This window comes from Aristolochia californica, unplaced genomic scaffold (genome assembly GCF_029961685.1).
Source record: "Aristolochia californica isolate CCGP_79_NKW_82.1479 unplaced genomic scaffold, dmAriCali1.0.hap1 SCAF_4, whole genome shotgun sequence".
Taxonomy (NCBI): domain Eukaryota; kingdom Viridiplantae; phylum Streptophyta; class Magnoliopsida; order Piperales; family Aristolochiaceae; genus Aristolochia; species Aristolochia californica.
Window position 1 is genome coordinate 3,095,799 of NW_027182103.1, and position 20,267 is coordinate 3,116,065.

Consider the following 20,267-nt stretch of genomic DNA (forward strand, 5'->3'; position numbering starts at 1 on the left):
AGGGCCTTCTTCCACATGATTGAAATTAAACCGTGGAGATAAAGGGCCCCTTCATCCCCTGCATCGAGATGAAGCTTCATCTGCGCTCCACTAACGACTTCAAGTGGAGAAGGGCATTATGTGGTTGAAGATCATCTTGTCCTTCAAGTTGACTAACCCCCCCGAGATGAAGATGAAGATCAAGATCAAATTTTCATTTTGTTGACTAATCCCCCCTAAGAGTATAAAAATGGAATTCGCTTAACAGTCCTAACTTTCTATTACCAAGCTTTGGTATCGGGAGAGATCCGATATTACCATTCTACCGTTCAGAGTTTCTCGAGAGTATCGAGATGCGGCAAATAGCTTTCGTCTATCTGTTTACAAACCTGCTAACGTCGTTTGAGTGAGACGACATTAGCAGTGCTGCAATCAGATCCCTCCGTGAAAATGGAGGTGCCTAAATTACTGGAGACGTGGAGAGGGTTTTGCAGAACAAGAATCCAATTAAACCCACTTCGTACTACTCCAATACGGTGCTACTCGAATGTTAAAGAATCTGGGGGAGATGACGCAATTCTACCAGTTTTGATCGTTGGCGCTGGTCCTATCGGTCTCGTTCTCTCAATACTTCTCACAAAATTAGGTAGCGTTCGATGCTCTCTTGACTTTTCACTCTTTTGAATTTAAAGGTTGACGTTGTAGTGTCCCTACGCGTTGTTCGTTGATTTGTAGAGATGTTCATGTTATGATGAAAGATTTCCATATTCTTGGCTATCTGATTTCATTTTTCGTCAAAATCAGAAGTACTTCCTTGTTTCAGTATATTCAGTTCTGGACTAGTTCATTTGGTCTCTTGCTCCGGGTGGGAGGGGGACTATCTCATATTTATAGGAGTAAAAGCTATCTGGGTTCGGAGGGTTCCTCTGTTTCACCTGTCTGTAAGAAAAAATTGTCACTACTTGTGAGATAAGTGGAAAATTGGAAAGCCTTTAGTGAAAGTTGTGAAGAACCAAGCGTAATCGACATGATGCTGGTAGACAGAAAATTATTAGTATTGACTGCGAAGAGGTCATTATAGTAATTTTGCGTTTCATTTCTAGCATACCATTGTTCTGGTATACTGGGTCTGAGAAAACAGCTATCGTGTACTACTTTTAGCTTGAACAGCGATGTTCCATATATTTGAAGAAATGGTGCAGGAAGAAGAGGTGGAGTACGAGGCCTTTGGCTCCTTATTCTGGAGCCAGCACTTCCAGTTGATTTACCTATTCCCTATGCTTATTTGTGAACGGACAGACTGCATGGACAACTACATCCCAGTGGTTTTATTTACTAGTTTTTGTGTTTAAACTGTTTATAGGTCACATCTTTTTAACGTTGATTGGATGCTAACAATTTACCCATGTCCATTGTTTGTAGGAATCAAATGTGCAGTTTTGGAGAAAAACATGAGCTTTTCTCAGCACCCACAAGCACACTTCATAAACAACCGGTCAATGGAGGTTTTTCCCTCTTAGTAACAGTTTAATCAAGTATTTGGTATAACTAGTATTTATAATGCTGTAAGGAATTCTGTGCCAAATCACAATGTTTTTGTTGAGACCCTCTTTATTTGCTCTGTAACTCATTGTTAACATCCTAAGGGAGAAATTCTGAAACAGATGGATTACCTCCTTCTTGGGCTCTGTTTTGATGTAATTGCTCTTTTTAGATATTTCGCAAGTTGGATGGGCTGGTGGAGGATATACAAAGGTTGCAGCCACCAGTTGATCTCTGGAGGAAATTTGTTTACTGTACATCTCTTTCAGGCCCCATTCTTGGTTCAGTAGATCACATGCAACCTCAAGGTATGTTTCTTGTCCATGGACTAGGGTATTTTTCTTTTTAAGATTGTCTTTCACCACCAAGTGTTCAGTATTTTGCAGTAGTGGGCTAGATTTGTCAACCAAAACCCTCTGAGGTTGTTAGGATATACATTCTCTCAAGAGGAATGATCCCTCCTTTTACTCTACTATAAGCTTTAACCTGTACTGGATTCAGGGTTTTTTGAGTTATGGTGGGTAAATGATTTGGTTACAGTATTAACCTCACCATTTATTTTCCAGACTTTAAAGAAATACACAGCCCTGTATCTGTTGCACACTTCTCGCAGTACAAATTGCACCAACTTCTTATGAAGCAGCTAAAAGATCTCCATTTTAATGTCTATACATGTGATGAGTTAGAGGTTCCTGAGCATGGTTGGGAAAGGAAAATTTGGATGGGTCATGAGTGTGTATCCGTTGAACCTTCTTCAGACAATATCACTGTCGGTGTTTCATATCTTAAGGATGGTCAAATGACAAAGAAAAATATCAATTGTAGTATTCTTGTAGGTTCAGATGGGGCAGGAAGCACAGTGAGAAAACTTATGGGAATAAATATGAATGGCAAAAGAGACTTGCAGAAGCTTATTAGTATCCATTTCTTGAGCAGAGACCTTGGAGAATATTTACTCTGTCAAAGACCTGGAATGCTCTTTTTTATTTTCAACTCTGAAGCCATAGGTGTTCTTGTTGCACATGATCTCAAACAAGGCGAGTTTGTTTTGCAGGTATGCATTAGTGTGTTGACTTAATTCTTCTTTGTGCTAGAATTTGCAGATTTTGTGATATAAAACTCGTTACTGCATAAACTTGACCACCTGGACCAAATCAGTGATTTTCAGGTCAAGTCAAACAAAGTTTTTTCGTGGGGTGGCTGAGCTTTTTGTTTTTTACTACAAAAGACTAGTTGACCCTCTACTTTTAACATCATGTGGTAAGGTCAAAGTGACCTGGCCAATCAAACCACAGCTGGGACTTAACTGGGTATGGTGTAGTTTGGACCTGTGGTTTTGAATCAGCCAAGCATCCCTGCTGGCTTCATTAGTTCATCTTGTAAATGAGCTCTCTTAATTGGGTTTTTCAACCTTGAAATTTTAGGAAATAACTTAATGCTTAAGTCATAAGGTTTTTTACTCTCGTTAGCAAAAAGGTCATTTACTCATTCTATAGCAGTAAATTTTTTGGGGTTGACCCGGTGGTTCAACTGCATTAAATTGTATTGAACGGGAACTACGAGCACAGACTCGATGGCTGGGGTTTGTCTTTAACATAGTTTCGGTGCAAGTTCTTTCACCCAGATTTTTTGTAAGTCTAATTCTGAAATGTTGATTTGTGTTTCATGTGTTGTTTGAGACAATAACTGGCTAAACTCAATATTTTGATCTTTTAATTCGTTTTCTTTTCTGTAGATACCTTTCTATCCTCCTCAGCAAAGGATGGAAGACTTCAGTTCTGAGGTACTTTGTTATTTTAAGTATTAAATGTAGCTCCAATGCTTTTATCCATTAAAAAATTTCATTTAAGTGTTTGTTGAGTTCTTTCAAATATGTTATCCCTAAGTAAAGTGGCCAAGTTACTCCATCTGTGGACTATGCATGAGTCACCACTCCCTGGGTGTGATCTTAGATGATTTTGCACTGGTATATTTCTTAAGCTTATGTTAGAAATTTGCTTTGGTAACTTGTGAAAATTAAAACATAATTTAGGTATGCAAGGAAATAATCTTGAAGTTGGTTGGCCAAAAACTTGAGGACGTTAGTGTTAAAGATGTGAAACCATGGGTAATGCATGCAGAAGTAGCTGAACAATTTGTCTCCTGTGATAACCGTGTCATACTTGTTGGTGATGCGGCTCATCGTTTCCCTCCTGCTGGTGGATTTGGTAAGTGTGTGTAGTTTTATAATATCTAACTTGTGCTTGTTTAAAGCCTTTCAATGCCTCTGGGTTTTTAGCTTAAAGACTGTTTCTGAAGATAGTAACATGAGAAAGTTCCCTTGTTGTCATGCTGAGCATTGCATGCCTATGGAATACCAGTGGAATATTGCACTTACGGAACACCTCTTCGTAGAGCCATTTTTTGCTCCATGGAGAACAAATCATAGAGCTATTTTTAGCTCCATGGAGAACAAATGAAATGAGTGCTTTACAGCTGCTGACACCTTGACAATTTTTTCTGAGACGTGGCTCCACAGAAAAATCATTATGACAGAAGTAAGAAAAAAGTAATCCCAAATATGGATGTAACGTATTTGGCTCGTGGTCATGCTTCCAGTTCTAAACTAATCACCTAGAAAAAAGGTAGTTGCTTTGTGAGAGAAATAGAAAGTGTGGAAATTACTGGATGTGCTTACAAGCCCACTGACAAATGGTTGACATTTATTTTGGACCACAAGCATGTTTATTACAAATAACTAAAATCTAGATGAATTACTCCAAAGTCTGGTATATCCCTCTAATATTGTCACAATGTATGAAGTTAGCATTAGCCCATAGGTGGGATGTGTTTTCTTTATTTTATTGGTTTTGGAAGATTTTTTATCTAAGCTAAAAGGAAAAGCTGGAATCTTGTGTACTCATATAAAAATTGACCAAAAAATTTAGGCTAAAACTCTATCTATTAGCCATGGAAATGTGTTCAAGAAAAATTTTGTTTAATTGTCATTGAAAAATATGAGATTTTGGGGAGAAGTTAAGAGAAATAAGAGAGGAGAAGAGTTGAAGAAGAGTAGTAAGAGGCTGCGTTGAAGTGTGTGCCTGAAAAGCACCCCCTTCCAGCTTTTATTTCAGGTTTTAAGTGAATTTTACAAAAAGGACAAAAATGCAACTTGATACATAAACTTACATATTTCCTTAAATACCCCTCTAAATTAAATGAAATTTGAACCATAATCATATGTAAACATTGTCTACTTAATAGACATGAGATAAAATAAAAACATAATATATGAAATAACCAAAATACCCCTGAACTGATATCTTCACGATCCCCCTCAAACTGATGAGTAAATATGAAATAACCCCAACTTGTTACAGAAAGGCACATTTTCACGTCTTCCCAAATACTTGGTAAACACATCTCCCAACTGGTCTAAAGATTTCACATATGGAGTTACACCCTTCCCTTGCCTAACTACATCTCTAATCAAATGGCAATCAACCCCTATATGTTTAGTTCTCTCGTGGAATACAAGGTTTGTTGCAATGAAGATGGTGGCCTAATTTCACACTTCATAGCCATAGGTTTTGGTAAATGGAAACCGAATTAGAAGAACAGACTTAATCCACATAAACTCACTAATTGTGTGAACCATTGCTCTATATTCGACCTCAACACTAGACCTAGCCACAACTGTCTGTTTCTTACTTTTCCAACTTACCAGGTTACCTCCAACAAAACAACAGTAGCCTGATGTAGACCCTCTATCCATCTTATACCCAACATAATCGCCATCTTTGTTTGCAAGTCCTAAAAAACACAAGAAGTAGGATAAAATGATACTAAACAGTTTAAGAACTTAGTAATATGACTCATAGTTGAGAGATTGATTGGAAACTTTGAAACAAACAGATTGAGTCTAAGGACATCTGTGAAGTAGTGTGAGTAGTACCCTCCCCTTGAATGGGAGAGGTGGACCCATCAGCTAAAGTAATTTGACGATATGAAGGAGATGGATTAATGGATTGAAACAATGAGGGCATACTTGACATGTGGGTAGAGGCTCTTGAATGAATGATCCAAAAGGGAGAATGAGACACTTTTAATACAATCATACTTGTACTCGCCATTATGGCACTTGCTGAGAATGAATGATGAGTCTCAACGGTTGGAGTAGTAGATGGTGCAGTCAATTGGCCAAGTCGTTGTACTAACTGCTGAATCTCTTCATAAGACCTAGTGTGCAAAGATGCATTTTTTTTCTGTGACTATAGAATTGGCCCATGTAGGTTTATCAAATTTCTCTCAACATTTTTTAGAAATATGGTTTGACCTACTGTAGTGAATGCATTTCTAATCCCTTCTATCATTCCGACCATCGCCACGGCCACGGCCACGAGTAGAGAAGGAACAACCTCTACCCCTATTATTATTACCACGAAATTGACCATCAGACTTACCAGTAGAAAACTGGAGGTTAAGAGCAACTGCATTTGAGAGATTTCCACCTATGTCATGTTTATTCATTGTTGCACCTTCTGCTCGAAGAACTTGATTAAAAGTTTACTCTAGGGTTGTTACATCCTCATTGTCAATAATTGGGCTCGAATGACGTCATGCTCAGAGCCCAAACCATTTAGAAACCTGGCTACCTGAATTTGATTCTCCTTCTTATGAATGTCCTCAATAAACTGATGAAAGGTGTTGATTTCCTGTGGTACCCCTCTAACCTCAGTAAGTAATCTATCACTGATCGATTTCCTTGTCTCATATTAAAGTATCTCACATACAATTCATAGATCTGAGATAAAAAAAAATTTGACATAAAATAGATGCCAAGATAATCCACATTGCCTTAGTGGTACTATAACTCAAAATCTGGTCACTAAATCGTGATTCCATACTGTTAACCGACCAGGTCATCACTAGAATGTCTTTAGCTACCAACCTTCTGTAATAGGTACAGGGGGACCATCTGTTATGTATTTGGCCATCCTTCTAGCCCTCAAATTCATCAAAACAGACATTGATCAATTCACATAATTTGATCCATTCAATCGGATTGTAGTTATTTGAATAGGTTGAGAAATTTTTTCATTTGAACTCTTAGTTGTCCTTTGGATAACTTGTGTGCTGGATTCGACTGTCTAAGACCTCAAAACAACCACAATATTAAGATCACTTTAATTACTATGCCTGTGCAGTCAAGTGGGCCCCACAATTGAGTCAATTAGGGCAAACCAACTGTCAACATAGTCAATTAGTAATGCAAAGAGCTCAAACTCAGCAATTAAGATCACAAATTAAATAAGAAATGATCCAATGGCATGAAATTATGATGATGCAAGCATCTGAGTTGATGATGAAGGGTTGAGCATGATGCAAGCAAGAATGAAGTAATTTTTCAAATAGAGATCATTGAATGACTCTAAATCTCAATAATCATCCAATTAGGAGTAGTAGCCAGTAACCCAAACGTTATGGTAGACAAAGAAAGGGAAAAAATGAGATTTTTACCCTATCAGTCCAGAAATCTGGGAAGAACCTTCAATAGAGTTGTTGAAGATTGAGAGAAGACCCACAAAACTGGAAGAAATCTGCTCTAGATGGACGTTACCGCTTTGATATCATGAAAAATATGAGATTTGGAGGAGAAATCGAGAAAAATAAGAGAGGTGAAAAGTTGGAGAAGAGCAGCAAGAGGCTGTATTGAAGTGCATGTCTGGAAAGCATCCCCCTCCAGCTTTTTCAGGGTTTAAGTGAACTTTACGGAAGGGACAAATATGCCCTTTGATACATAAACTTACATATCTCCTAAAATACATCTATAAATTGAATGAAACTTGAACATAGGCATATGAAAACATTGTCTATCTAACAGACATAAGCTACAATAAAAACATAATATAAGAAATGACTAAAATACCCCTGAATTGATATTTCAATAGTCATCTTTTTATTTCTTAGGATCAATAGAACATAGTGGGATGTTCTAGTAAATTTTTTCAACAACATTGATGATGGATGCCTTTCAAAACCCTAATCTCAGTAGTTGACCTGTGAATGACCTTGATATACAATACTGTCAAATATTTGTGTACGGCCTCATTTTTTAGGCTTACAGCTATATCTAGAAAAACCAACAGGAACAGAGTCTTGTGTGCAACTTAGAAAGTGTCTTATTCGTAACTTGGTGCAGATGCATGAAACCAGGCAATGTTTGACGTAAAATACCTTTCCTAAAGAAAGGTATAAAATGCCACTGTCTCTAAACGTTTCTGAAACCAAGTCATACTCTGGTATGGATTTTCTGTCTTTAAAAAAAATAAAATTTAGAGCATTACACATAAGTCGAGCAACTTGCCAGAAATAGACATGAAAAAAGTGCACTTTTTTATAAAAAAAGAAAAAAAAACGTAAAAAAAAAAGGAATCACTGGAAATTGCTTATTATTTTTAGTCAATCTAGTATTATTCCTATTTTTTGTAGTCAGTGGCATATCAAGCATCCTGGTCTATTGAATTATTTATGAAATAGTCCTTTAGTTGCTGTTGTAACTAAGACATTTAGATCTATTGTCTCTTTTCCCATTTCCTTTTACTCACTTTGAAAGTGATATTCATCTGCAGGAATGAATACAGGCATTCAAGACGCTCATAACCTGGCCTGGAAACTAGCTTGTGCCATAAATGGAGTTACCTCAACTTCTTTAATTCAAACTTATGAGATGGAGCGCAGACCTGTAAGTATTTTTTCATTTATCTTTATCCCTATATTTGACCCTTGTGTACAGAATTTGAAAGAATCCCTTGCATTTCCAGATTGCTCACTTCAACACTGAGCTAAGTGTCAATAACTTTAAAGCGGCCATGTCAGTTCCCACTGCCCTCGGTCTTGACCCTACTGTTGCAAACACAGGTGGATTTTTGTTACCTACTGAAAACTGTAGGCTTCACTTGATTTACGGGGAACTAACTTTGAGATCAAGATCAAGTGGCTAGCATTCATGTATAAGAGAATTATTTTTTACCCGATGTACAGTATTAAACATTTGCCTTTGCATGTTGGTTTATTTTTTGCAGTACATCGTGTAATTAATGGTGCGGTTGCTTCAATTCTTCCCTCTGGACTGCAAAAGGCCCTTTTAGAAGGGATTTTTACTGTAGGTCGTGTGCAACTCTGGCAACCTATATTAAGTGAAACAAACCCACTTGGATCCTCAAGGCTTTCTAAGTTGAGAACTATTCTTAATGAGGGGAAGAGTCTCCAGCTCCAGTTTCCTGCTGAGGATCTTGGTTTCAGGTACATTTTTGTTATTTTCTGTAATTTTAAGTAAATTCAACTTTATTTTTCATAAGGAACAATCCAGTGGAAGTTTTACACCACATATGACATACTGGAGAATAAGAGTAACTCATCTACTCATCCTATCTGTTGCTCAGTGGAAAGTTGTGTACACTTCTGTTTTGCTGAATGTTTTTAGATGCTTAGATCTGGTATTTGGCGATTTTTTTGTACTTATCGATGTTCAAATTGGTACCCAACTATTCACCTTTTCTACATAATTTTACACTAGCTTGACAAGCAATTTGCCTCTGGATTGTTCTTTATCTAACATGTTCAATACTTAGAGCTCAAGTTTTTTACTATTGATATTTATGTACTATTACATGTGTCATACTACATGTATTACCTGACCATTAATAAATGTATCAGATATCTTGAAGGAGCACTAGTTCTTGATAGTAGCAGTGAGAAAGTAAATAAAATACACGCATCTACTGGTCGTAGGAGGGACTATGTTCCATCTTCAGAGCCAGGTTCACGCTTACCTCATATGAATGTGCGAGTGTTAAACATTTCATCAGACAAGGTTTGTGGGTTCTAAAAACTTTCTTCTTGTAGTCTTCTTTTCTACTAGTGCTATAAAGTTTCTTTCATTTTAGCTCACTACCATAAGCTCTTATACAGGTGACAGTATCAACATTGGATCTTGTAAACGGAAATATAATCGAATTCTTACTAATAATTGCTCCTATGAGAGAATCCTATAAGTTTGCTCGAGTTTGTTGTGGAGTGGCACAGAGATTCAAAGTTTCTTTGCAGGTGTGTGTTATGTGGCCTCCTGGGTCTTTTACTGAATATAAAGATGGAAGCAAAGTCGCATTACATCCTTGTTCGAATTTTATAGATGTTGAGGAAATTAGGAGATCAGAAATTAGGTCTTCATGGTGGGAAATGTGTCAGATGACTGATAAGGGTGCCATTCTGGTTCGTCCTGATGATCACATTGCTTGGAGGGCAAAATCAGAAGTGTTTGGGAATCCTGTTGTGGAGATGGAAAGGGTCTTTTCTTTAATCCTGCAAAAGAAGCTTGACTGAAAATTTCATATGGTTTGTGAGTATGCTCACATTAGAGGGCAAAGTCATTAGTCCCTCGGAATCCTGTTGTGGAGATGGAAAAGGGTCTTTCTTTAGTCCTGCAAAAGAAGCTTGACTGAATTTTTTATATGGTTTACGAGTTTGGCCAACATAATGGACAAAATGTCAAACTCTCTTAACAATGTCCAGATTACCATCAAATTGCTTGGAGGGCAAAAATCAGAAGGATTGGGGATGCTGCATTGGAGATGGAGGTGGTTTCTTCTCTCCAGTCCTGAGAAAGAAGAAGAACTGAATTTTTTCATGTGGTCTGAATTAGGCCAAAATTGATGGGTATAATCTCAGACTCTTTGTAATAGTCTTCAAATTATGACTTTGATTGGCCACTTCTTCAAAAGACTGGGCGATAATCAATTTGCAGAATGGGTAAAGAGTGAAGCTTAGTTGACTTGTGTTGCCATATGAGGAAGTAAATTTTGGTGGGGATTGGTGCAAACTGGGGAAGTCAGACCCGGAAATAATAACACGTTTGTGATTTGTACATTAACAGTTGTTAATGTTTTCTACTCCAAGTGTCATTCTAGGCTGGAACAATGCACTTGGAAGCCACTATACATCAGTCCTAGTTACAAAAATACCCACACGTCTACAAGATCATGGATGGATACGAACAACCAGTGGTGAGTGTTATTATGAAAATGGTCAATAAAAACTATAGTGTTATTTATATAAATCGTGGTTTTCTGACTGGCAAGTTAATTTGTAACTCAGGAGTTGGAATTGCGCTTTCTATTTTGGGCAATGTCGCCCCAAAATAGGCACCAGTCCAGCCTTGGACACAGATGACCTGACTCTGTTTGATAGGACTCAGCCTTGGTCTGGTTCGAGTTGACAATGGGGTTTGTTATTTGTGTCAAGGGGTGGCATCTAGTCAAGCCAAGCTCAAACCTGGATATGTTCGAGTTTGACTTGATTTGAATATTTCGAACTCAAGTTCAGCCTCGAGCTTAAAATTGGAATTGAGTTTGAGCCCAAATTTTTTAAACGAGTTTTGAACTTGAGCTCGAGTTGCGTTCGAATTTTAACTTATATTTAAATTATAAATTAAAAAAATAAAAAAAGGAGAATATTGTGATGAATTTAGTACTATTAAACTCAAGTTATCACATAAGACTTTGTAATGGAGTATACTAATCTATAATAATTGGTTTAATAAACCTAAAAAAAAAAACAAATACTTCTACTAATAGTGTTATTCTATTGGTAAATAATAATATTAGATGTTGATAGACCCAAAAGGGTTGAACGATCAATCATCTTTGAGGTTTGAGGTAAATAAGAGTAACTATCAATTAACTAAAGAGGGATTTGACAAGAGCAATTAGAGTAAAGGGTATTTTCGTAAAAAAATCTATGTTAATGAGTCAGTTCATGAGCTAACAAGCTGAGCTTAGAAAATCTTGAACATGAATTGTTATATTTAACGAACCTTATTTCAAGTTTGAGTTCAAGTCGAGTTCAAGTAAAAATTGAACTAAGCAGAGTTTTTTACGACTCAAACTTAAATAGTTAGCAAGCCAGTTTGGCTGGGTGCCAACCCCTACTAGTGTCTTCCTTGTCTTTTAAGCTCGACCATAGAAAGAGAATTTTTTTTAACAAAATAGTATGTTGTTCAAAATTGAACATTTTTTGTTTATTAAGTAATAAAATTAGACCATTATAAATGATTTTTAAGCTCAAATATTAGTTATTTCTTATTAATATTGTATAATGAAAGCAATATCATTTAAAAAAAATTAAATCACTGAAAATACCTGCAATCTAAAATTGAAAATTGAAAATCTTAATCCATTGTACTGTTATAGGCCAAAATCATTCTATGGTAATCTGGGCCAGACTTCTTAAGGCCCACCAAATCGTTACAGGGCCGATCAGAGCTCTTAAAAGAAAACCTAGCTCGCGGCTGCGTTAACCAAAATTTCCTGACACGGTATTTTAGTTCACTGCCTTCTTCTTCGAAGAGAATTTAAGACGATGGTCAGATCTGATTGCATCTGTGCTGCGGATTTTTGAAGCTTTGTAATGGATTCTACTAACGGTGGTAGGCCTGTGCAGCCACAGATTCTCACACAGGAGGCTCTTTCCCTATTAGGGGAAGGCATCTCTCTGGTGCTCTCTCGATGGACTGCTCTTCAGATGGCCATCGAAAATGAGTGGGGCGGGAAGGATTCTCGCCAGAAGTCTTCTCAGCTCGCATCCGACATTCTCAGCTGGTTCGCTCAGTCCAAAGGTTGTGTTTTCTTTCACTGATTTTCATATTTTTATACTTTTGCTTCTCTATGCATAGGATAGTCTGTGAATAGTGGAAACGAGTGGTTCTACTGCTCTGTCAGTTTCATGGATGGAGTTGGAAACGTTAAAGTTTGATTAAATTGCTGCAAATTCCCACCTGATCTTTGGCGACTATTGCTGTTATAATTTTGTTTAGTAGGTTGTGAAATATTTTATTAGATTGGAAGAAGTCTATACTTGTAAAGAAGATATATTGTGGAACTTTCTCTTTTCAGAATATTCTTGCTTTGAAGTTCTCTGATACCCGTCTTTTATATCATGGAGAAGCAGGATATGATGCAAGTAGAATAAACTCCGACATGTATATGGTCTTCTCTGGCCTCTGTTTAGTAGTGAAAAAAAAAAAAAAAAAACCATTTTCATGTACAAGTTCAGAACCTTAATTTTGCAGCAACTGGGTTGTTACTGATACAGATGCTTGGCAGACTAACTGACAACATTTTCTTCGTTACAGTATCATGTTAGATGTGGATATGTATGTCAGAATTTTAATTTGATGGTTTTTTTTTTTTTCAGAGACACATTATATTGATGACCTAGAGAATATTTTGGACGAGAGCATGGTACTCTCTTTCAATACAGAAATAGAAGATGGCAGTGTAGAAGAGGTATCTTTTAGTTTTAGATTTATTTTTTCTATTTTTATCTGTTTTATTTTGTTTTGTTTCTTAGATTCTGCTATTTATTGGCATTTCTTTAGTCAAATTGTGGTAAGTTGAAAATTATGAGCATGACTGTGGAGAATTCTCTGTTTTATTTGTGCTATTATTTGTTTCAGTGCATTGATTCAACATTCAATGAAACTTCATTTCTAACAGGACTAAAAATTCTCTTCCAGCTGTGGGTCGTTCATCATCTAAACTTACTCTGCAAATATATCTCACCATAGACCTCTCTGGTTGGGGGATTTAACTGCTCCTTACCTGGGTTATAGCTTGTTAGAATGGCTTCAATTTGTTCTCATGATGAGTTTTCACTATGAAATTCATTTCCTGATTTCAGTATGTCAATCAGTAAAGCTGAAAAATCTTAGACAAATCTGCTTTTACATTGGATCCTATTTGACCTAAATTTTGTTATTTAAAAAAATAAATATTCATCAAGCTTGAGTTGCATCAGAATTTGATCTTTTGACCATAAGCTTGCCTTGAACAGAACTTTTGAGTCAAGCATCAACTAGTTTCAAGAATTTATTTGGTTTGGTTTGGGCTCAACCTGGCTAAATTATGTGGTTATCTGTTACATACAGTTCTTTAGATTTATGCCTAAAAGTGGCTGAGGAATGATTCGTGAAACATACATGGACTTTGTTCAAGAATTTACTTCAATTTGGCTGGGGCTAAGTTTTGTGCCTAAGACAAATTTGATGTATGCGGTTACATTTGATGTATGAAAACAATTTTGGAGTGATTATATCCAATTATGTTCTGCTAAACATGGAAATCACCTTGGCATGTATTGTCCAAGGAAATATACTGAAAAACTATTAAAAGTTACAAGTTTACCTTTAAAATGTGTTAGTATAAGTTGTTATAATAACTTGAGTTGATGCTGAACTGCTACTAACGAAGATGGTATTCAGTCAAGTCAAACCATGTTCATCATGAGCTTGGCTTGTTTGGGGCCCACCGCAGGTCATCTGTTGGCCTGTTGAGAAAATGAATTAGGCACGAACTCAGTATTTTATGAACTAGGATGTCTGGGTATGTGTTGGTGTATGATTTTATAAGGACTGGGCTTGATACTGAACTCCTTACAGACCAAGATGGAGTTCGATCAAGTCAAAACATGTTTATCATGAACTTGGCTTGTAAAGGAGCCACTGATACCAGGTCTACATTAGACTTGATGGGGGGATGAGATGGGCACAAATGTGCAGCTGAGCTAATTTGTAAACTGGGCTGGCTTGTTTGCACCACTAGCTATGCAATGTATCTTGCAGTCATACAGTTCCCTTTACTTCCCACACCAATTTTGATTTTTCTATTTGGAGTCATAGACTGTCAAGTTCTCATTTACATAAATTTGCTTTTACGTGGTTAATGGTACTTGTTGCTGTAGTTTCTGAACTTACCTGAAAGATTTTGTGTTCTTATTTTTATGCCTCCTAATCAGATAGCAGAAAGGTTGATGATAATGCATGAAGACTGCCTTCAAGGGAATTTTGACTCTGTTGAAAAGCTAAGGAACTCAAGTCCTTCTGTAAATGCTGTTTCTGAAAGCAGACAGGTAATCCTTAGTTGCTCCTCTTAGATGAGAAACATTTTTCTTTGCACCAGTACAGTGGTTGAAGGGGAGAGAGGGAGAGGGAGGGAGTTCTTCTCAATCTTATACGATTTGCACATCGTTTGGTTGTTTTAGGTCATTGTTGAAAACGCTGACGAGAGTTCAGATGAAGAGGATTCAGCAATGACTGTTGATTTGCCAAAAACCCGGCTGTCCATGGTGGAGCCAAATCCTAAGCCAAAAAATATGACTGTATATGAACCTAATATGAAGGGCCCAGAGGATGCAGATGATGGATGGACTGTTGTTCCCTCTAGACGAAACAGGGGCCAAAAATCATGTTGAGAGCTCTCATATTTGAGTTAGTTTTGTGTTGTATACAGGTAAAGATATCTATACTTTGTAGAACTCTGCAAACTACTTGGTTCTGATAGAGTGAAATCGTTTTATTTAAGGCAGTTTTGGATAGAAAAAGAACATCTTCTTTTACCTGCAATGGAAATAATTACAGATCTGAGAAATAAAAAGAAAGAGAAAACACTTTGATCATGTTGGATTCATTTCTGGAGTAGTTTTATTTACACATATCTTCTCGATCGACCTTTTTTCTCTTTTAAAAATACCAAATGCGAGTCATACTTTACGAACAGACCTTAAAAAATTCAAAGAAGCATTAGCAGAAGGAGATGGCAAACTGCTCGGTACACAACGAAAGCAGCAGCACTGTAACGCCACTGGTATGCCAGTCCCCATTAAAGCCACCAGAAGTTAAGAGAGATTCAGGAATAAGAAATGAACCGTGCCAGAAATTCTCTAAACTATTTCAAAAGCAAAAATTCCCCAAATAGACCCATTTTTCCTTCAGACCTGTCATAAAAAACAAAACAAAAAAAAAATCCAATAGAAACTAGTTGCTGCAATTTAATGTTACAACCTCAGGCCAGAACAAGCTTTGAAGCAGAACTGACATCAAAACCTCCCAAACGCCCATCCCCTGCTAAAATTGGACATCATCCTGCAGAAGTGCCAATAGCTCAGTCCTTTGTTTCCAGGTTCCTGCTCTTACCTGCATCCTTTGTTTCCAGGTTTCTTCTCTTTCCTGCATCCCCACCAAGGAGCCCCAACCACTGAATCTCCTTTTTCACAGAAAAAACATTTTTTGCTTTATCTATAATGTCTACTTTCTGATACTAAATTCATCTTACTTGACCTTTTGATGTGGCTGAAAACCTGTCAAACTCCCCCATTGAATGGAGAGAATTTTCTACCAGAAAATGTGCAAATAGAAACAGGAGATGGAATGAACCAAGAGGAAACCAGTTTCAACTTTTTCTATAACGTCTACTTTTTTTGTTTTATTTTTTTCATTGAAACAGTTTTTCTAAATGGTTGCATTTGAATTATTTGCATCCAGTGCTCTTTCAGGAGCTTTTCTAATTTCTTCTCTTCTTTAATATAATTCTTGTAATCCAAAGAAAGAACATAACTTAAAAAGGCACTTTCCAGGCACTTTAACAACTTTCAAAAGAAGTGCCTAAAAGGAAAGATTTGGGTAAACAGTATATGCAATTTGTAAAAATATGGCAGAAAAAGGTTGAAACTGAAAATTAAAAATTTAGCAGCAGCCATCTGCTCTTTAGTCAAACCCCTCAAATATTGTAGCAGAAGGAGATGGGGTCTATCCCACACAAATTGCTAATGGCACCCTCAGATTGTTCCAGTGACAAGGACCTAAATTTCTTTTTCCTTTTTTTAGCTATATTCAACTGACATATTCACTTTAAAAAAAAAATCCATCTCATCTTAACCTAGAAAATTGTATGCCTAGTATAACATCTCCAAGATGTGTTTCATCTCATGATCTTCGTTGGTTGTTAAAATAAAATGAATATCAGCCAAGAGATGTGCATTTTCCAGTCTTAGGCTAATCAGACAGCAAGTAACCAACAATGAAGGAATCCCAAGGTTTAGGAGAACAACTCAAAATATAAGCAGATACATCAAAACAAGACCTAGAAAAGTAACTTAGATACTGAAATCCAAAACAAAACAGCAAATAATAAAAAAGGAGCCATCTGTCAACAAAACACCATTTACACAATCAAAACCTGAAAAATCTCAATTCCATGACAACCACCTTGACCCATTCTTTTAGTGATTATTCTCCACGACAAAAAGTGACAGTCCAACCTACCCAACCTCCTTAGACTACAAGCTACAGTCAAAAGCAACAGGAAATCAAGTAAAGCCTAAGCTTTGCTCAACCTTTATGATGCTTCCTAATAACAGTTCTATCCAATCTAAAAAAATAACTGTAACCCAGTAAGTAACATACACAGGTGCCAAAAAGGAACCACAGCCACGGTGATAGGAAACTCCAACAATGACTGAATCATGCTGCTGTATCCTGATGGGTAAATCTTCATTATAAACCAGTGACATTAGCTAGGAGCTGATATAACATATATACTAAAAATAAAAAAAAGCTCCATAAATGACCAGTGCTCCTCACCACATCTGTTATTCAACAAGCAACCAGTAATTCTTAACTTCCTATATTTAAAAAAAAAAAAAACCTTTATTTTTCTCCTCTATCCATGGTTTCCACATAGACCAGTCAATAGGAACTGCAACTAAAATGAGTCATTTGAAGCAAATTAAATACATAGATGCTACATGTTTCATAAACAAAAACTACGAGAATCAATAAAGAATGAGAATAAATAAATAAAAATGTCAACAAATTAGTTACAAAGGTACATTCCTCCTTTGCACACAGATTTTCCTCCACAATTACCTTCTCTTAAAATCTGGAATGGTAATGAGAAACTGAACGCAACTGTTTGCATTGATTATGAGTTGTGAAAAAACTCAGCTCTTTTACCACTTTCTTCAAAACTTGCCTTACCAGAGAAACGAATAAAGCATAACAAAACACGACATGTCATAGTACTTCCAGTGTCTGTAAGCAACTATAATGTGTATAGGTTTTCCAACAGAAGGAATGCGGTCCAAGTTGTTTAGAGAAGTTTACATATAAATGGAAGGATCAATTACAATACAAATAAATGCATCCCTAAATAGTTTGTAATGCATTTATGGTTTAATAATTGTACAAGTAAAACAATTTAGCCAAATTTGGGTTCTTATGCGAATACATACAACACATGCCAGTATGAAAGGTTGTAAAGTTGGGTCCAAGGCCCATCCCAAAAATGACTAGCCAACTTAAAAAGTCTCTTTTCCAAGTAATAAACTCAAAATCTTTTGTACTCACTAATCCATGTGGGGCCATTCCTTAACACTCCCCCTCACATGTAAGCCCTCTTTTGTAGCTCTACAAGTGGATAATTTAGGTGTAAACCCTTTTTTGTAGCTCTACAGGTAGATAATTTTAGGTGTAGGCCTTCTTTTTGTGGCTCTACAGGTGGATAGTTTAGGTGTAGACCCTCTTTTGTGATTCTACAAGTGGATAGTTTAGGTGTAGGCCCACATATGAGTACCTGCTTTGATACCATGTGAAGTTGGATCCAAGGTCAATCCCAAAATGACTAGCTAACTTGGGAAGCTTTTTTTTCCAACTAATAAACTCAAGATCTTTTATACTCACTAATCCATGTGGGATTATTTCTTAACAAAGGTAAGCTAAAATTTTGCACATCTTGAGTTCAGTCTCAATCTTACTTTAGCCTTAAAGCACTAAAACCAACAACCTGCAAAGCATGGATCCAAATAAGTGCAACACAATTCCATCATTAGAACACATAAAAGAACATTTGTAAATTGCGCATGAAATCAACAAGGTTCATCACAAGAACACCTACACAGACCTCTGTAGAAGAGCAAAAATTCATCTTATAGACTAAACTTCTTTTATCAGTCATTATAATTCTCAAATGCCATAGGAAGCAAATCATTTGGAACCACACAGACCAACTTGATATTGTGCCTCTAACCTCATGGTGGAAGTACTAATCATGCTACAGAATCCTCATACAATGATAATGTATCACAACTGATAAAAGCACAAATTAAAATAATTTTTTTGGCAGAAACTGTCACTCATGGTAAAACCACCACACAGATATGATGGTAGCGGATGGTCAATTCAGAAGAATAACTCTTCATCTATTCACTATTTTTCTGAAAATTTCAACACTGTGATACTTGTTATAGATATCATGTGTTAGATACATCAAACTAGCCAACAGCCAGGGTAGCCACATGTTCATATAAAACAAACTTTAGTAATAAAAGATTTGTCTCGAAGGACAGTTTTTTTAAAAAAAAAAAACTACTGTAAACAAAACTAAAATACATCGAAGTATACAAAGGAGAGTAAAAAAGAAAGAAAGAAACTATTTGATTCCAAAATTTCTCAAAGTAAATTAAAACAAAAGCAAATGAGCACCAACCGTCTCGGACATGCTTTTTCCTTCTTTCCATGACCGATTAGGCTCTCCTCAATTGCAGTCACAGCACTAAAAAGTCTCACGAGAAACCCCTTCCAAGCTTTTGGATGGCAGCAAACATTTTCCGACGGGACCCGACAGCATTTATCCCCATATCCTTTAAGTCCTCCAAAGTCAAAAGTGGCAGCACTTCCTCATCCACTTCATGTATCTCAAATACTGGAGCATAGCGGCCTAATCCTAGCGCATTCAGCCACATCCGAACTCCGTCTTCAAGCGTTCTACCCCGCTTCTCACTTCCACCATTTCTCTCGACGCTAGTTCCACATTTCCAATCCCGACCATCAGTATTGTCTGATGGAACATCCAATTCAATGGCCTCGTGATCTCTACTCTCGGAAACCCTAGCTCTCATCAACCGCCGATCATGGTTCTTGTCCATGCCCAAGTTCTCCTGGGAGCGTATTGGGCTCTCCCTCAACGGGCTCTCAGAGCCCTCCGGATCAAAATCCCTAAATTCTTCTTCCTCCCCACTAAGCTTCTCGTCGGCGCCTTCAGCTCCTTCTTCTACTCTAGAGACCCAGTTCGTCCTTGGCCGCTTCAGCACGCCTCCGCCCCGCTTCACCTTAAAATCCTTGGGCTTCCATATACCTACCCCCACCATCGAATCCAAATTCCCTTCCGCAGGTCCCGTCTTTTCCTCATCCTCTAGGGTTTCATGACAATCCCCGTTCCCCAAAGTCATTAAAGGACGAGTCTTCGAACCCTTCCCCTGCCCGCCCGGGTCTTTAGCCTGGTGCGCCATGGAGGGGATTTTCCACTGCTTCCCCCGGCGAGCAAATGCATCGTACGAGATTGCCGCCGCCGCAGCTGACTGCTCCCCAATATCCCCCAGCCTCACACTCGGGCGCCGCTGCCTCTTGGAGCCCAACCCAGGTGCCAGATACTCCGGCGGCGGCCCGTTCACCGCCTGTCCATCAGCCGGCAGCTGCAGCTCCGCCATTTTCCCCTTTATTCAAAATTCAGAATAAAGAAAACCAAAAAGAAAAAGAAGAATGATAAATCCCACCAAGCAAAACAAATCCGCCTCTTTATCTCCTTCCCGCTGTAGTCCTCCACTTCTCAATATTCCATTCACCCAGCTGAATTGAAATGGACTACAAGTAGAGAGCTGTATGGTCCTCGCGGCATCTCAGGAACCCGAAAAGAAACCCACTGAAGAGCAAGCAGAAGGGTGGAGAGTAGAGAGTGTCTCACAGTAAAAGAGATGAGGACGAAACATTCGTGTGAGAAGGGTCGTTTAGTAATTTCGTTTTTAGTCGGTTTACCGCTTTGCGGATAGTGGACTCAAGTAGATCCGGCTGCATAAAGCGAAATGACTGATATACCCCT

General features: G+C 37.5%; 3 protein-coding genes across 4 annotated transcripts; 2 read left to right on the top strand and 1 right to left on the bottom strand.

Moving 5' to 3' along the window:
* The first annotated feature begins 342 nt into the window (after positions 1-342).
* Positions 343-10,580, top strand: LOC137962554 (uncharacterized). Of its 2 annotated transcripts, none has more exons than XM_068809486.1 (11): positions 343-625; positions 1,402-1,484; positions 1,694-1,829; positions 2,088-2,575; positions 3,257-3,304; positions 3,554-3,728; positions 8,133-8,245; positions 8,325-8,421; positions 8,586-8,805; positions 9,220-9,376; positions 9,475-10,580. In XM_068809486.1, the coding sequence occupies exons 1-11, from the start codon at positions 430-432 to the stop codon at positions 9,883-9,885; spliced, it is 2,124 nt and encodes a 707-aa protein (XP_068665587.1). In that variant the 5' UTR covers positions 343-429; the 3' UTR covers positions 9,886-10,580. The 2 variants fall into 2 exon arrangements, with proteins under 2 accessions (XP_068665587.1, XP_068665588.1); XM_068809487.1 differs by having other exon boundaries at positions 2,358-2,575.
* A 1,295-nt stretch (positions 10,581-11,875) lies between these two features.
* On the top strand, positions 11,876-14,952 carry LOC137963768 (uncharacterized). The gene is made up of 4 exons (XM_068810962.1): positions 11,876-12,175; positions 12,754-12,845; positions 14,353-14,466; positions 14,599-14,952. The coding sequence occupies exons 1-4, from the start codon at positions 11,968-11,970 to the stop codon at positions 14,806-14,808; spliced, it is 624 nt and encodes a 207-aa protein (XP_068667063.1). The 5' UTR covers positions 11,876-11,967; the 3' UTR covers positions 14,809-14,952.
* Positions 14,953-18,802: 3,850 nt separating this feature from the next.
* Positions 18,803-20,095, bottom strand: LOC137963744 (uncharacterized). The gene has a single exon (XM_068810925.1). The coding sequence runs from the start codon at positions 19,876-19,878 to the stop codon at positions 18,955-18,957; it is 924 nt and encodes a 307-aa protein (XP_068667026.1). The 5' UTR covers positions 19,879-20,095; the 3' UTR covers positions 18,803-18,954.
* Positions 20,096-20,267: the final 172 nt, after the last annotated feature.

Bases quoted from the DNA above. Each gene is read 5' to 3' on its own strand.
- LOC137962554 (XM_068809486.1), top strand. From the start codon at position 430: ATGGAGGTGCCTAAATTACTGGAGACGTGGAGAGGGTTTTGCAGAACA. The intron at 1,485-1,693 runs GTTTTTCCCTCT...TGCTCTTTTTAG, and splicing joins TAAACAACCGGTCAATGGAG to ATATTTCGCAAGTTGGATGG. The intron at 8,246-8,324 runs GTAAGTATTTTT...TTGCATTTCCAG, and splicing joins ATGAGATGGAGCGCAGACCT to ATTGCTCACTTCAACACTGA.
- LOC137963744 (XM_068810925.1), bottom strand. From the start codon at position 19,878: ATGGCGGAGCTGCAGCTGCCGGCTGATGGACAGGCGGTGAACGGGCCG.
- LOC137963768 (XM_068810962.1), top strand. From the start codon at position 11,968: ATGGATTCTACTAACGGTGGTAGGCCTGTGCAGCCACAGATTCTCACA. The intron at 12,176-12,753 runs GTTGTGTTTTCT...TTTTTTTTTCAG, and splicing joins CTGGTTCGCTCAGTCCAAAG to AGACACATTATATTGATGAC. The intron at 12,846-14,352 runs GTATCTTTTAGT...CCTCCTAATCAG, and splicing joins AAGATGGCAGTGTAGAAGAG to ATAGCAGAAAGGTTGATGAT.